The sequence below is a fragment of the Crocodylus siamensis genome, chromosome 3 (assembly GCF_052110815.1).
Source record: "Crocodylus siamensis isolate JL-2025a chromosome 3, ASM5211081v1, whole genome shotgun sequence".
NCBI lineage: Eukaryota > Metazoa > Chordata > Crocodylia > Crocodylidae > Crocodylus > Crocodylus siamensis.
In genome coordinates this window covers 136,812,263-136,828,896 of record NC_143397.1, presented here as the reverse complement: position 1 = coordinate 136,828,896, position 16,634 = coordinate 136,812,263, and the positions used below count along the sequence as shown (strand labels likewise).

Genomic DNA, 16,634 nt, shown 5'->3' with positions numbered 1-16,634 from the left:
CAGAACTGTCAGCATTTTTTAATAGACTGGAAGTGGTACCTCTACAAGCTGCCAGACAGGAGAAATATTCTGGTCTCCCATCCAGAATCTAGTCTTTGTAAAAGGAGCAGAGGGACAGCATTGGAGACCTTTTGTCCTGCTTAGTTGCTGCAGGGACAGAAGTGTCCTGCTGAGAAGTCGTTTTTGTCTGCAAGTTGGACACAATTTCTGTTCCTATCTCCCTTTGGGTTTGTTAGTAATAGTCTCATCTAAGAGTGAGAAAGCTGTTAAGTGTTTGTCCAAACAAAGCTGTACTTCCTGGATTCTGGACAGTCTTTTCTGGTGTAACAGTGATACATTTTAGGGAAACCTATACGGCATCCCTGCATATTCTCTCTCCACACAGCTTGCTCACTGGGATAAGACTGGGTACGTGATATTCCCTGCTGCTTCTACAAAAAAAGGATGATCCCGTAAAAAGGAACTACTACTTAAAATGCATTTAAAAGCAAATTGTCATTGCAAAATACTGTTGCAAGAATTTGAGACCATTTACTGTTACTTTTCTCTCTGTTTCCAGTCAACAATTGGGCACATCTGTAGGTGACAGTTGAAGGATGGGTTATAGGTCTATATGCCCTATTGACTCCATAAGAAATCTTGTTAGAGCAGTGCATGCTGGCCATTATGTTCATGCATAGTATCAGATTGTCTGTTGCCATGTGTAGTTTCAGTGGAAGGCATTATGAGACTTGAAGTAACTGCCAAATGCTTAATTCAGATTTCCAGTGTTCTTAAAAGCAATTAGCATAGTGAACAACCAGAAAGGTGATTGGAAATGCTTCCATGTGACTGCATTGAAGTAGAGTGTAAGTGTGGTGTTTGGGGTTTCCTGTCCAGCGTGCCCAAATGTTTTGTGAATTCCTGAAATAATGCATATGTAGTCACAGTAAATATGTCCTTAAAGATGGGGGAGAGTGGATGTGAAAAAAATGGATTGGAACAATTAAAAAGTAGAGAATTTTTTCCAGATTTAAAGTGCATGAGGTTTCATGATTATAAACACTACCATTAGCTATTAGGATATGCGTATTGAAACCAGCTACCTTCTACAACCTTAAGTTGTGTCAAGCTATATAACAAGTAGCTATATTCAAGGAACACTTAGTTGTCTTCATGGAACTAACTTATCTGTGTTGCACAAGACCATAACTTTTTGCTCATTGACATTTGGTGTTGAAACTAATTGAGAGATTTTTTTCCCCCTTTTTTTCCTAAAAGCACGGTAGTAATTCCTTTACTTCCCAGAATTCAACTAAAATTGTATGTGCTTTGCTTTTAAGAAACTTTTGGAACTTCATCTTGTGTAATATAAAAGTTTTTTTTATTTAATTTTAGCACAACTAGCAGTACAAAATGCTCTTCTTTGGATGGCCTTAGCATACAGCACTCTGAACAGAATGGGGTAATAGACTGGGGAAGAAAAAGCTACAGCTTCCAACAGCACGCAGAGCACTGTACAAACTTACTTGACCAGGTGTGTAGCTCCTTCTGGGTTTACATTTTTTTTTAATTCAATGTTTCATGAAGAAATTATCCAGAGAACACATTTTAATTTCACATTTGTGCTAATGTGTACATTTGAATTCAGAACATTTAAAAAAGTTCAAGTGACCAGTGGTTTGAGTACTTGAGAAACCAGGCTGTGGGGGTTGAGCACTCCTGGTATAAACTGATGCTTCTAAAGTAGTATCAGATGCATCCGTTATACCATGCCTGAATTCAGGGGCAAATCCCAAAGTGGGTGCAATGGCACAACTGCACCCTCCCATTTCCACAGTGTAGCTCTGGGACATTGATTCCTTGCAGCCCTTGACCCCTGGGTTTACTGGAGTCTGGACCTCACTGCCTGAGCAGCAGCTGGGAGCTTATTTAAGTCCCTGAAGCAGGTAAGAGTTCCTGTCCCCCGTGTCTCCTCCCCCTCACTTTGTGCTCAGTGGTACTTCATGTGGCACTTCCTCGCTTTCTGTCAGTGCTCAGTTGTACTCCCCTTACTCGCCCCTCACCCCAGCTGGGTGGGTTCCCCTTCTCTGTCTGGTTCTCCTGGGAGTAGGCTGAGGGGAAAAAGAATCCACCTGCTGCTGCTATCCCTGACTGAGTCTGGGTCTCCATATGAGTGGCCAGGGCAGCAGTGGTGATGGTGGGCAGCAATCCATTATCTATGCCCAGTGGAAAGTATGAGGGGGAATGGGAGGAGAAGTTCTGCAGAGGACAGAGAAGGCAGTGGGTGCTGAGTAAGGATTGGGAGCCGGTGTTGGACTAGTTACCTGCTTCAGAGACTTCAGCTCCCTGGCTGCTGCTTCTGCAGCGTGGTCTGTGTGTCTTGGTGTAGGGAGTGAGGAAGGGAAGGCTAGGGGCCAGCTGGGGGGTGCAGCCACCCTTGCAGTGACAGTCCCAGCTCTTTAGCCCCTCTCCTCTTTCAGCCTGTCTGAATGGTATTATCAACTTAAATACTATAATCTTGGATGATACAGTTGCCATGAAACATGTATTTGTGACTGGGAGCTATTTTCACATTTCATAGTAGCTGAAACATTGTGCTTGTAAGGATTTCAAAAGTGACAGAAATGAAAGTAATGACACTTATATCATACACTTGAGTCGCTGTATAGGGTAGTGCTACATCACGTTTTCATCGCATAAGCAGAATTGGGTATTTAATGGCTGAATTGGCCACTGCAAGCCACATGTACAGAGTAATCCAGGCCATAGGCAGATGTGACACCTGTGCTGCTACAGAAATAGAGTGGACAGATGTGCATGCCCCATCGTAAGGTTAACTTTTGGCTCCCATGTAGTCACTACTTGCTTCATTGCTCTGGCTGCAGCTCTACCCAGGGGTCTCTGGGTTCCTCCTTCCTGCCCCTACCCTGGGAGGTGGGGATGGGTGGCATGGTACAACCCATGGGTGATGGAGTGGCTCATAGCGTAGGGTATTCACATGGCATGGTGCAGCAGGCACATGATTGGGGGAGCTGGAAGTGGGGACCTAGGGGCCCGAATGGTATGTGAGACAGGGTTGGCACAGGTGGTGTGAAGCCCAGGAGTCCCGTGGCTCATGCTGGTGTAGCTCACATGTACAGTCCTTGCTGCTGCAGCTCTCAAGGTAGGAGACCACCAAACACTTCAAAGACTGGATAGCCGTAACGGATGTACCTGTATCCAAGTTTCTGCTGTTCAGTCTAGAAGTAATAGAGGCTGAGGTATACAAGCTTTAGGTGGTGAAACTTGAATGTTATAGCAGAATGGGGAAAATACTACCTGCTATTTGGGGACAATGGTAAATAAACGTACTTTTTATGTTGAGAAGAATATTTATGTATCTTGTTTCCAGCAATCATGTAAACCATTTGGTTCATTCCTCCAAATATAGGTTAAATCCTGGGCTTTTTAACCACTAACTAGTAGCACTCAGTCAAGGCAATGCGTAAGCATAATTTGAGGCATAAATTGTTTTCTTATGTTCAGTCTAAAATGCGTTCTAAATAGTTTGTGAACAGACTTTTTTTTTTTTTTTTTTTTTTAACCTGTGTTGTAATTTACTTAGCTGCCTTAATTATGGGCTTTTAATGATGGGAAAAGTATCAAGGTTTCTCTTTCTAAAGAAGTCTTAAATTTTGTAGAAACCCTCCATTTTTGTCCAGTCTTAGGTTTAAACAGTTCTTGAATGATTTTTATGATGGGAATTTCTTAATGTCATTTTGGTCTTTGCTCTAGCATACAGGAGAGAAGCGGAGTTTAGCTGCAATAAACAAGAAGGGAAAGCCGCAGCTTGAAAAGTAGGTGTTTAAGCTTACCACTAACTTAATTTAATAACTGGTGAAAAAAAGTATATAAATATAATGCATAACCTCAGAAAAAGTGTTTAATCTAGGTGTGATGAAGCTTCTTTATTTTAATAAATGAGATTGGTTAGGGTTTGCACTTAATTTTCAGCAAATCCTTGAAGGCTTGATACTCTTTGTCAGCCAACAGTTTTGTGTTTCCATTTCATAGCTTGAGTCTCTTGTAAGTCTTAAATTGTGGACCTGTCAGTTTACATGTCTCTTATCTATTGATCGGATTATGCATATACTTTCAGCTTTTTGCTTCAGCTTCACATTGGTTTAAAAAAATTGGCATGTAAGCCACATTTTGAAAAGGGAGAATATTGTAAAGTATTAGTATAGCTAATGTAGAGGCAAACAGATACCCAGCACACAATTGCAAATTTGCGAAATGTATGAGGGGCAGAGGAAAGATAAAGAGGGATGTTGAAGTGGTATAGAATTGCCTTTTTCTGGCCAATTTTTGCTTCCATGAAAGGCTAAAGTAAAACAATCCAATGTTTTCTTACAATCAAGTGATGCTAGCTGACTGAAATCTCTGACAGTTTGCTTTGCAGTAGAATGTATTAAATCAAATCAGCCCTGAAATTTGGATCAATTTCAGATCTTCTTGCACATGCAGTAGCCCATGAGAGTGGCAGACAGGTTTTTTTTTCCCCCTCGTATATTTCATTTTAGATGCAAATAATACATCTGCCCTTTTTTGCTGTTCAGTGCCATAATGCCTGTAAATCCAATATTGGAGTTTATCTCAACTATTCCTTATTCCCTGAAGAATGTTAACACTAATTCCTGCCTTTTGTCTTGTCTTTAGTATATTTACCTGAATCCAAGATAATTTCACATGTTTAAGATGATTCCCCTAACAGTCAGACTCCATACATGGACAATTTATGAGTTTATAATTTTCTACATATACAATCTAATTATTTCAGGGTCATCTTAAATTTGTCCCCTGATGCTGCTTTCCTTGCTGCAGTGGTAGAGAAGCAAGCAGCCTGACTCCTTCCCTATAACCCCCTGCCACTTGTGCCTATGCCCCCTAGCATCTGCTCCCAAGCATGACACCCTTGCTGCCAACCTTCAGTTCTGGCCCCAGTTGCAGTCTAGGGCACAAAGTGTATAGTGGCTCTAGCCCCTGCCCAGCTAGGTAACAGGGGTTGCGGTTGGTGGTGCAGTTGGTGTTGCAGCTGCTGCCTGGCTGGGATGATACAGGCCAGAGCTGTGACTGAGGGTGGGCAGGAGGAAGGGGGAAGAAATCTTGTCTTGGATTTAAGTAACTATGATACCTTAACTAGATACTTTAATGCCATTTGCAGTGTTGACCCCTGATACTGGAATACATTCATTTCTAGAGGATTTTTGGAGGTTTCCAATGGAATTTCCATTGTTTTGCTTAAACCCCTTGAAAAATGTCTTGCTGTTTAATCTACACAGAGAGAAAATAAAGAAAACTGACAACAGATTGAGCAATAGAATAAATGGAGTAAGAATTGCAGCCACACAGCACATCCGTTCAGGGGCAGTGAAAGGTAAGAAATTCCTGTAAGGGAAAAGCTCCTTACCAGTTATACTAGTTTTTGACAATATTACAGAAGAATATAAGCTTTAACCAGTAGAGTTTTGCATGTGTACTACATGCATTACTGCTGTCCAGGGTTCAAGTCTTCTGATGGAAGAATTGTAATGGTTAGGCACAAAAATATTAAAATAAAAAAGCATCTGCAATATGTGCCACTACTGTTGCAGATGAGTCCTTAGGCCCCTACATGTATTATGTAATTTGGGGGTTCCCAACCCTTTTATGCTGTGGACTGGTAAACTGTGGACCAGAAGTGACCAGCATACTGTGGACCAGCAGCCAACCCTTTTTTATACTGAATATAAGTATAAAGTGATTTGTTTCTCCTCATTTCCCCTCCCCACAACCCAAGAAAAATGGAAGATGAGATGGTGGCAAGACACCAGTTACTCAGCAAATATTCACTTCTGTTCTCAGTCTGATTCAAATGCTTAAAACCAGAACCTCAAGTGTGAAAGCCTATAATGATACCTGATCATATGGAATTGCAGTCTTCAGTATTTCATTCAAAGTTTTCTTTTACTTTTGTAGCATAGCTAGTGGCCTTTCTTAGTCAAGTCACTGTCTGTGTGTTTTTTCAGCTAGAAAATAAATCTTTGAATTGCCATATTTTGAGGACTACTTCTGTATTCATTACCTAGCTCTCTAGAAAGCTTCTGGTGTAACAATTTAGCTGTTACTTATCCATCACACAAGGAGTTCTCAGCATAACTGGAGATTTTGCCATCATTTTAGTACTGCCACTTCAATTATACATATTATCTAATGAATAAAACTTGTGGGAAAGCTGCCTTTACAGTGGAGATGGCTGATAAATATTTATCCTGTGGGACCTGGCTTTTTAGACTATCAACTCCTAGTGGGTTATAGGAATGCTTTGAGTATTTAGCATCTTAATGTCATGTGGCTGTTTTGGAATGTGATTTTTTTTTTTTGCAGATGGTAAAGGCTATTTCCTTCTGAGCCTGTGCCTAATAACATATTCAGAATATTATGTATACCATATCTCAGTAAATATTGTTAGTCAGATGATCCTCTGATTCATGAGAGTAGATAAAATCAGATGTGATAGATGAATGCTGTTTTTGCTGCAAAAGCTGTTCCACCTGCAAAACGTTACAGCATTCCTGAGCTTGTGAAAGAATTTTGCTACTTTACCTTTCTAGTACACAACATCTGGGTTGCCTCTCAAGCAGTCAGAAACTGAAGTCAATGGGAGTTGCACAGAGGATAAATTAGGACAGAAATTAATCAGAAGACTGTAATGAAATTCTTGGGGGGGGAGTGCCTTTTAAGCTTTACTGTGAAATCTGTTATCTCTCTGAAGAACTGAATAATACTCTGAACCCCACCCCCAGTACAGTAGCCTATTTCTGTATGTTCTTTGTTCCTCTTCAAATGAATTTTTATGTTTTTCCTGTTGCATTAAGAGTTAATGTTTTACAGTTTCCTTTACAGTTTGAGATTATATTAGAAATTATTGCAACCTTCAGGGCCCTGGTAAGGATGCCCTTCATCACAGTAGAGCAGGGCAGGCAAAATACTAAGGCCGAATCTGGCCTACCAGGCAATTTCATCCTGTCAGCACCCATCAACTAATTGTAGCCTGCCCAGCCTGCGCATCGTAACGTGCTGACATGTAACATGCTGGCATGCATCAACCGATGCATCTCATATAAAACTAAGGAAGCGATACTCCAGCTGTACTCAGCACTAGTGAGACTGCAGTTGGAGTACTGCATCCAGTTCTGGGTACCACACTTCAATAAGGATGTGGAAAAACTTGAGCAACCTATATGATCAAGGACTTGCAAGCCAAGCCATATGATGAAAGGCTGAGGGACCTGGGCCTCTTTAGCCTAAAGAAGAGAAGGTTGAGAGGGGACTTGATTGTGGCTTACCGCTATGTCAGAGGAGTGCATCAGGAGCTTGGTGAACAACTGTTCACTTGGGCACCCCTGGGGAAGACCAGGACCAATGGATACAAACTCCTGGAAGGCCACTTCAAGCTTAATACCAGGCAAAACTCCTTCCCAGTCAGGGTGTCCAGACTGGAAAAAACTCCAGTGGTGGTACAGTCACTTACCCTGGAGGCTTTCAAGAGGAGACTGGACAGTCACCTCACTAGGGTCACTTGACCCCAATTGTCTTCCTGCCTAGAGCCAGGGGGCTGGACCCAATGATGTGCAAGGTCCCTTCTGTCCCATCAATCTATGAATCTTGCTTCCACCCTCATGGGTGGAAGGTTCCGTCCCAGCCAGCACACAGCTTCTGGGTGGGGCTGCTGCTGTCACAGCTGCAGCTGCTGGGGGACCTTTGCTTCCCCAATGTCCTGCTTGCTTCAGGCACCAGATAGGGAAGCGGCAGGAGTGGGGGTTACTACAGATGTGCAGGACCGTGGGGCTGGCAGCTACAAGAGTGTGGAGCTTGAGGTGGGGGATGTAGGGACCCTCTCCCATACTTTTCCCCCCATGGAGCACAGGCCCCAGTGGCAGCAGCAGGTGACAGGCGTTTGGAGTGTTTGTGGCCTGTGCAGGTGCTGTCACCTGGCAGCACACAGCACCACCTAGTGCTTCACATGATGGTGAGGAGTGCATCCAGGCCAGCTCGCTTCCATCACGTGGTGCCCCGCACCATGGGTGAAACCCCTGCAGTGGAGCTGGCTGCCTTTCCCACCCCCTGCCATGCAAGTACTGCAGCTTGGCTGGAAAGCCAGGAGCAGGGCTCCCACCACTTCCAGTAGAATTCCAGGACCTGTACAGCAGAGAGCAACAAAGGCAGCTGGCTTTATCACACAGGTCTTCCCCCAGTGGTGCACTAGTGCTCCGAGCTGCATGCAAGCCATGCAGAGCCCCATGCAATTAGATGGGCTGGCCTGGATGCCGCCTTGCCACCACCTGCAGTGCTGGTGGGAACTGTGTGCCATAGGGGAGGAGTGGGGGCAGGGGTCACCCACAACCTGCTCTCAGAACCACCCCACATATACACCCACTCCCCAGCATACCCTGTTGCCTCCCCACACACAGCCACACACACCAAGAGTAAGACTTTATTTTTGAGTTATAAAATCATCTCCATACACAGTCTGCAAACACGAATCATAACGAAAATATTTTTGTAATAAAATTAAAATGTTATAATAGGTGTTTGACTTTTAGCGTATGATTTGGGTTTTTTTCTGGTTCCAGATGGCAACCCTCCCCTCCCAAAAGGAGTACTTCTGGTGGGGGGCAAGGAGGAGGAACTTCTGGTGGCAAAGGTCAGAGGTTAGGGGGTGGGACATCTGTGAAGGAGTGGGGCTACCCTTGCGGCCCTCAACAACTCACCAAAACCCTAAGTGGTCCTCCAGCCGAAATAATTGCCCACCCCTGCAGTACAGTCAAGTAGTTCACATATGCTAACTGGTGGTTTGCTTTAAAAACTGGTATGGTCAGAGCTCTTTTGCCCCATCCCTCCTTTCAGAACTGCTTGTCTTCTCTTCTTTCCACTCCAGATCACTGGTTAGTAGGATCATAGTACTGAAGGTAACAGTTCAGCCATTCATTAAGAAAAAATTAGTAGTTTAATCCTCTTTTATGGCATTTTAACAATCTGGAAAACTTGAATCTCTTAAAGCTTACTGTCACCCAGCTGCAACCCTTTTTCTTTCCTTAGCTGTTTCTCAAGCCTTTCTCTTCCTTCCTATCCATTCCTTTTTGTTATCTGGCTGTTCCCTGAGCTGGCAATATATTAGGACCTGGATTATTCATGTCTGGGTAGTTTAGAACCTGTTTAATTCTCAGCAAGTTACTGAATTAAAGATGAGCCACTCAGCTGTTTGCTGCAGCTTTCACTTCAAAGGATGCAACTATTTTGATCTGTTGGAGTTCCTCAATAGTCCCACACAGCTGATTAGAGAAGCTGTGCCTTTTGCAATAAAAGCTGCAGAAATCAGCTGGTACACTTTAGTGATCTGTAGCTGTTGGCAGAGGTGTATATACCTCCAGGAAGTTTGAAAAGCCTCATCTTGTAGCTATTGATAATTAGTGTTGTAATCTTGTACACGTATAGCTAATGCCAGGTACTTCAGGGTTGTATTTTCTATTGTTAGAGCAGCAAACACTGTTTGTTTGTTTTTTAATCAAATGTTATGCTAATTCTTAAGCATGCAGATAGAATTTCAGACTATTTTTACATAACCCAAATTTGGTTAAGTTGAATAGTAACTGGATTCTTCTACATTGCCTGTTCCTGTTACTCGCACATTGGTTTGATAAGGGCAAAAACTATAGATGAGAGACACAAACTCCACTCTATCGAAGCATCCTTTTAAGAGAGAACACAAAGCAGTTGCATGGAATAGGTAGTTAGTTGCCTTGCCTTGCAGAGTTCAGTTTCCTCAGGGTGGTAATCAGGCACTCCGACTTATAAATTTTCCATATAGAATCTAGTTATTGGGGAGTCCTCTTAAATTGGAAGCTGTTGTGGACTGGGGTAAATACAGTATATTAAGATCTAAGAATAAATCTGTTCTCCAAGTCTGTGAATGAAACACAGACTAATACTTAAATCTGAATTAGCAGGCCATGAGTAATCCCAGGCACTATATGCATTGTGATGCAAAATAAAGAGATTCCCCTTTCATTTTTAGATCTGAATTTGGATATTGGTTCTGGACATGACACATGTGGAGAAACTTCTTCAGAAGGTTACAGTTCTCCTTCTAGCCCACGGCATGATGGGAGGGAAGAAAGCTTTGAAAGTGAAGAAGAAAAAGACAGAGGTTGGATTTGTGCAGTGTTATGCATGTTGATACTCATTTCCTATCTCAGTAGGACCTCACCTATTTAGCTTGACCACTTTAAACGCAAACCAGTGTTCCAGAAACATCTTTATTCTTGTAAACACTATTTTATATTAATTTGTTGCTTTTAGTCATTCTATTTAGTCAGTCACCCTCTTGCCAGCTGGTTGGTATTTAGATTTTTACTGCTGTTTTAAAATCTTGTTTAACTTCTGATTTGGGATATATCCTGTTTTCTACCTTACTAAGAAACGTATAAACTTCAGTAAGGTTTTGTCTTAATTCTTTCTGAACTCAACTACATAATCAACATTTTTAATTTAAGAAAATTTTTGATGACATGGGATCTTCTGGATATAACTCTTGACATGCAGATGTTGCCTGGAAAAACATCCCCAATTATTGTATGCCCTTCCATTTTTAGTTTGTTGCACAGGCTTCCTCTATGTATACATATTTGGAGTACCTCCAGTATTGATAGCAGACTACCTAGACAATTGTTCTGCAGTATTGATACATGAAAACAAAAGATGATGCTCATCTTTGTCTTATGATCCTTATTATAATATAACCAAGGAAACTAATAACGTTTCCACGTATGCAGTAACCTGAGAGTGGGGGAAGATACGGTCCCTAGATTCTGTAGTAATCTTGCATTCTTTTTGATAAAGACCAAGGCTTTTGGAAAGCAGAGTAGTTTTTTCTCTTTACAAAAAAAACTGTGTAATGTTTTCATTGAAAACAAATACATGAAAGGTTTTATATAAGGGCCCTGGCAGATGTCACGGTTATCTTGTGATTTATTATACTACATGTTCAGCCAGTTTATCACATGATAAAACGGCAAACAAGCCACAAAGATATTCCACACTGAATGTGGAACGTCTTTGTGGCTGGTTTGTTTAGTGCTTTAATTTTTAATGTGGCATGCAGCCGACCAGTGTGCCACACAGCATGCCTTGAAATGTCCCCAAGTCCATTACTGCCATGCATTTCTAGTCCTAAATCACAGCATTATCTATTTGTGTGTTCTAGATTTTGAGATTTGCTTGAGTTTTAGAGTGCAGTAGATCAAAATGTTTTGACTGTCCTGAAAGGAAAAAGGAGCCAAAAAGTTCTATGCCTGAAATCTCAATTCCTTGCCTTGTATCATGTCAGCCTACTCATGTTCTGGAGCAATGACTGTCTTGCACTTTCTGAGGTAGATGGCCACAGCTTCTAGTTTTTGTGACTTCCACTCATGTAGAATGCCAAATGCAAATAATCTCATAGGTTTGGTGTAAGCAAGCAATAGGGAGCAAGGCAATAAAACCCTCAGTCTTTTTATAGAGGGAATCAAACCTATTTGAAATGACAAGGTAGATGAACTACCTCCTAATACAGTCCTTAAAAAAAAAAAAAAAAGAAACGAGTGGATTTTATGATATAAATGAAAGTTAAGTTAATGTGAATAAATATTGGTACTGAGAGGAGACACAGAAGATGTTTTCAGAAATATACACTTAATGATTCTTCCCCTTCCCCCCCCCCACCACGCTGTATCTTCACAGACACGGACAGCAATTCTGAAGATTCTGGGAAACGAAATGCAACCAGGTTTACAGGTTATGGTACTGTCGATCCATCTAATATCAACAAATCGGCTTCTCAGATTTCTTCACCAAGTAATGAAAATGGAAGCACTTCAGAGGTTCCTTTGAATTCTAAGTTTCAGCATATTTCCTTTATGTCTGCCTTACACTGTGTGATGCACAATGGTGCCCAGAAGCCTGAAACAGTAGTCCCACCACCCATATCTGCTGACAGTAAAACAATGGAGATGCTTGTTACCACTCCTGTTGCTACATCACCACTAAGAGAATCTGCAAATCCAACTCCAAGCGGATTGGGGTCAGTGACTTCTGGTGAATCTGAGAAACGCCTTGATCTGTTGGCTTCCCCTCTACCAGTCCCACCTACTTTTCTTCCCCAACCTGCTAGCCCAGCTTTGCACTTGGCAATACAGAGACTGAAAATTCCCTCTCCACAGGGATCATCAGAAAGTTGCACAGTTAATGGACCACAACAGCCAACAGGAAACATAAGCATTGGATCACCAAATACTGCCTTTATCCCAGTCCACAACCCAGGTAGTTTTCCAGGATCCCCAGTTCCTACTACAGATACTGTCACAAAACCTGCATCCCAGGTGATAGGACTGAATCAAATGGTGCCTCATATTGAGGGAAACACAGGAGCAATCCCTCAGCCTACCAGTCTTAAGGTAGTTCTTCCAGCAGCTGGTCTTTCAACAGCCCCACCGCCACCTCCACCAGCTTCATATACTTTGCCAGGCAGTCCTCATGCTACCAGTGTGTTGCCCAACCAGAATACAAATGTGCTAAATACTGTAGCAACTTCATCACCTCCTCAATCAGCTGGTCTAGGTGTTGGTCAGATCCAGTCCTCAGTTCCTCCTGCAATACCTACCCATACACCAGGCCCTGCCCCTAGCCCAAGCCCTGCTTTAACACACAGCACTGCACAGAGTGACAGCACATCCTATATAAATGCTGTTGGAAACACTAACACTAATGGAACTATATTGCCGCCCCAGCAGTTGGGGTCAGGGACCTGTGGGTCTTGTGGACGTAGATGTAGCTGTGGGACCAATGGAAGCCTTCAGATCAGTAATTATTATTATCATAACCCACTTCATGGACAAGTCTACAGAGTTCCACCTTTCTTCCCTCTGCCATCTCTTTGCAATGGCAGCTACCTCAACCAAGCACATCAAAGCAATGGAACACAACTTCCTTTTTTCCTGCCTCAGACTCCATATGCAAACGGGCTTATGCATGACCCAGTAATGGGGAGCCAAGCCAACTATGGTATGCAGCAGATGGCAGGATTTGGGAGGTTCTATTCGGTATATCCAGCACCTAACGTAGTTGCCAACACAAATGGATCAGGGCCCAAGAAGAATGGGAACGTTTCATGTTACAATTGTGGTATAAGTGGACATTATGCGCAGGACTGTAAGCAGTCATCCATGGAGGCCAATCAACAAGGTAATCATGATAACTCCCAACGGACTTGCTTTTGAGTTTCAGTTTCTCTTTATCTGACTGACCATGCTGTTTCCGTTCTTTCAGAAATGTGCGTGTATGTATGCGTGTGTGTGTCTGCAAATGTGCGTAAGTGATCTGCTATAAAACTTCAGATTAGTTTATGTCCATTAATTCTGTAGAACACTGCGTGGGAATAGGTTCACAAGCGTTATATTTAAAGGAGATACGATATAGGGCTAGGAAGTTAAATTGTACCAAATCTAAATTTTCCACGGGGCTTTTGGCATAATGTTGAGACTTGCACATTAAAGTTGGTTCTTTCACTCATTCCCCATCAAAGGTGTGGTATATAATTCAGCATTGAAAAGGACTAGAAATTATCAAGTGCTACGTGTGATACAAACCATATATTTTTAAGATACATGTGGATTCAGAAAATGAAATGGCTGCGCTCATTTCTAGTTTTTTCTAAAGCTTGCTTTTGCACAAGTCATCTTCCCGCACCCCCTCTGTACCACATAATTAGTTAGACTTTTGAGACAGTTTCAGCAACGAGAACCACATAGATACCAAGAGATGAAGGGAAGTATCTTTTGGTTTCACGATTTCCGTCTTATTTTTCCTTCAAAAGAGTGGAGGCAAATGCAGAGTGTTTGTTTGTTTGTTTGTTTGTTTGTTTAGACTATTGGATACTTTGTTCTCTTTCTGATCCATGTTGTGTGGTCCACTGTGACCTAATCATTTTGCCAGACTTGAACAGGAGAGACTAATTGTGGAGGTTTGGGGGTTTGGGCTTTTTGTTTGTTTGTTTTCTGTGGTGATGTCTTAAATGTATAGGGATGGATTTATTTTAAAAAGTGACATTTTAGCAAAGACATGGAATTTTGCGGAGCTGCTTCAAATAGGACTGGAGAATAAGATGGTGCCTTTTGAAGAGCATGTCCATTTTGATACCTTGTGGTGGTGGTGTAATCCATTTGATTGCAAACAGTGACTCAGTAGTTCTCTTTCCTGTTTTAGGCACTTACAGACTGAGATACGCACCTCCCCCTCCCCCTTCCAATGATACGTTGGATTCTGCAGACTGAAACAAGTAAACATTGCCTACTTAAACTGAAGCTGGGAAATTGGGGGGGCAGGGGGGAGGGTTCTTTGACTTTGTTTGGGACATTCCCAGTTTTATATTCTTTCTGGAATTTTTCATTGCTTTTGCACCTCCGTTCCAATACAAAAGAAGAAAGCTGAGTCCCTGGGCTTCTGGTTCTACAAGTCTTGCCTAATGCATGTAATTCAAACTAACAGCCAAACAATCAAAAAGAGCATTTGAACCATACTTTTGCACTGAAGACTTGAGACATGTGCAATGTTTACTGCATTAAAAAAAAAAAAAAAATGTCCTCTGACCTCTGACATCACTGATGGAGCAGCCATATGGTGAAAGAAGAAACTTGGTCATATTTTCCCACAATCTCTTCCCCCCTCCTCATTCTCCTTATGCTGCTGGTTTTCTTTTCTCACCCTCACTTTGTCCACATGGTTTCATTGCACTGAACAAGTATTTGGCCGTTTATACAGACCTTGTCCATATTCTAAATCATTACACTCCTAAACTGAGGGAAAACTGTTTACTCATTGTACTAGGGGAGACTACCGAAACACAGAATAGTGTATATGTACTACATTATGGATAATACATATACACAGCTCTTATGAGTCTCAAATCAACAAAATTACTTGGTATGGGAAGGAGTTGAAACTGTGTGGACTTGAAAAAATTTATGAAAATGAACACATTTAAAAAAGATTTTACATCCATTGTAGCTTTTTAGCCTCTCTTTTCAGAGACAGTAAAAAAACAAACCTGGTATGAATGTTGTAATCAGCGTGTTTGCATTTGTAATGAAAGTTGACAGCAAAGTCGTTCCCTTTTTTTAAGCTATTCGACTTCCGTGTCAACACAGAATGAACGTTATTTGATTGAAGATTTTTTTTTCCCTGAACTGTTACAGTGTTGCATTGTATTGAGAATGTAAATGGTTTATTTCAAGCTGAACAAAAATTAAGATTTTCTACAAAATAGTCAGGTATTGGTATAATTAGAACCTGTCTACCAAATAGCAAAGTCACTATTTTATAACAGTTTACCACTATGCGTGATTATGGTATAATGTGAAAGACTGAAATGAGTGCTAAGATGGTATTAATCATGTCACTAAGTTTAATGCTGCTGTATTTTTTTATTTTATTTTTTAAAGCCAATATATGTACTAAATTGCTTCCAGGTAATATTTGATTTCCTAAAGTGCACTGAGGTTATCTGGAAGATGAGTGTATTTTTGACTGCTGCATTCAACACCGATGAACAACTACCACTGTATTATCCATAGGATTCTGGCATTCCTCGCAGTTCATGACAGAAGCAAAAGGAGGGTATTTTTGTTGTTGTTTAAGACTAGTATGCAGTAGAGGGACATAAGTAAAATTCAGTCTTTGATTCAGCTGGCTAATAATAAATTGCTAAACAAAAAAAACTTGAAGGGGAAAAAAAAAGCTTGATTACTACATTTGTTCATAGGTAGCATTTATATTTATAGCACCAGTGTACATTTTGAAACTTTTCTTTGGGGGAGGGAGGTAGATGAAAGCTTTAATTTAAAAGGAGAAAGTTTAAGTAGTAAATGGATATTATTTTGATTAAATATTTTATTTGATCTCGGTATTTTTGGACCACGATAAATGAATTAACTGCATTTGAGTTTGAGTGAGGGTGTTAAAGCACCAATGGACTCGCATTGTGAATTACCTGCCAGTTGTACTTTACAGAACTTATTTTATGATTTAAAATACTGTACTGTAAATAGGAGGTATGTTACCTTCTCTTTATTTGTATGTTTACCATATACTTTGATATTTGAAATGTACTGGAAAGGTCACTTATATTTCTAGAAGAGATTGGATTTTATGCAACCTTTTTTCCTTGAATTAACAGCAATAAAAAAAGAAAAAAGCATCTGTCTGCAAGTACGATACTTAATCCTTTATAACAATCACTCATTATGGTGTGTGATAGCAGCTTCCAGCTGAATAAGTACCTTGTGTCTCACTTGCACAGCAGTCCAGGTATAGAGTGTTAGGATATAATTTTTGTTCTTTCCTTAAGACAAGATGCTGCGTTTTGGACTAAGTAATAATGATGAGAGTTTTTGAAAGTTCTTGAAGATAAATAGGGAAAGAATAACCTAGTGAGGTGGTTCTCAACCTTTTTAGGCTCAAAACACCCCTCCATCACTTTTATGCATTGAACAGCACCCAATTACAAAAATGGATTTATTTATTACGGGGTTTATCTCCTT

The 16,634-nt window shown here is 41.2% G+C and overlaps 1 protein-coding gene across 3 annotated transcripts in view; it reads left to right on the top strand.

The window, feature by feature from the left end:
- The window catches only part of ZCCHC2 (zinc finger CCHC-type containing 2), a 46,714-nt gene extending 30,423 nt beyond the window's left edge, over positions 1-16,291 (top strand). For 2 of the 3 annotated variants that reach the window (XM_090039307.1, XM_090039306.1), the window contains 6 exons: positions 1,378-1,516; positions 3,757-3,818; positions 5,304-5,398; positions 10,079-10,210; positions 11,782-13,281; positions 14,302-16,291. In XM_090039307.1, coding sequence (XP_089895433.1) covers positions 1,378-1,516; positions 3,757-3,818; positions 5,304-5,398; positions 10,079-10,210; positions 11,782-13,281; positions 14,302-14,369 — 1,996 coding nt within the window. In that variant the 3' untranslated portion in view covers positions 14,370-16,291. The remainder of the gene's footprint in view (positions 1-1,377; positions 1,517-3,756; positions 3,819-5,303; positions 5,399-10,078; positions 10,211-11,781; positions 13,282-14,301) is intronic. The other variant, XM_090039308.1, reaches the window with a different exon arrangement.
- The last annotated feature ends 343 nt before the right edge of the window (positions 16,292-16,634 follow it).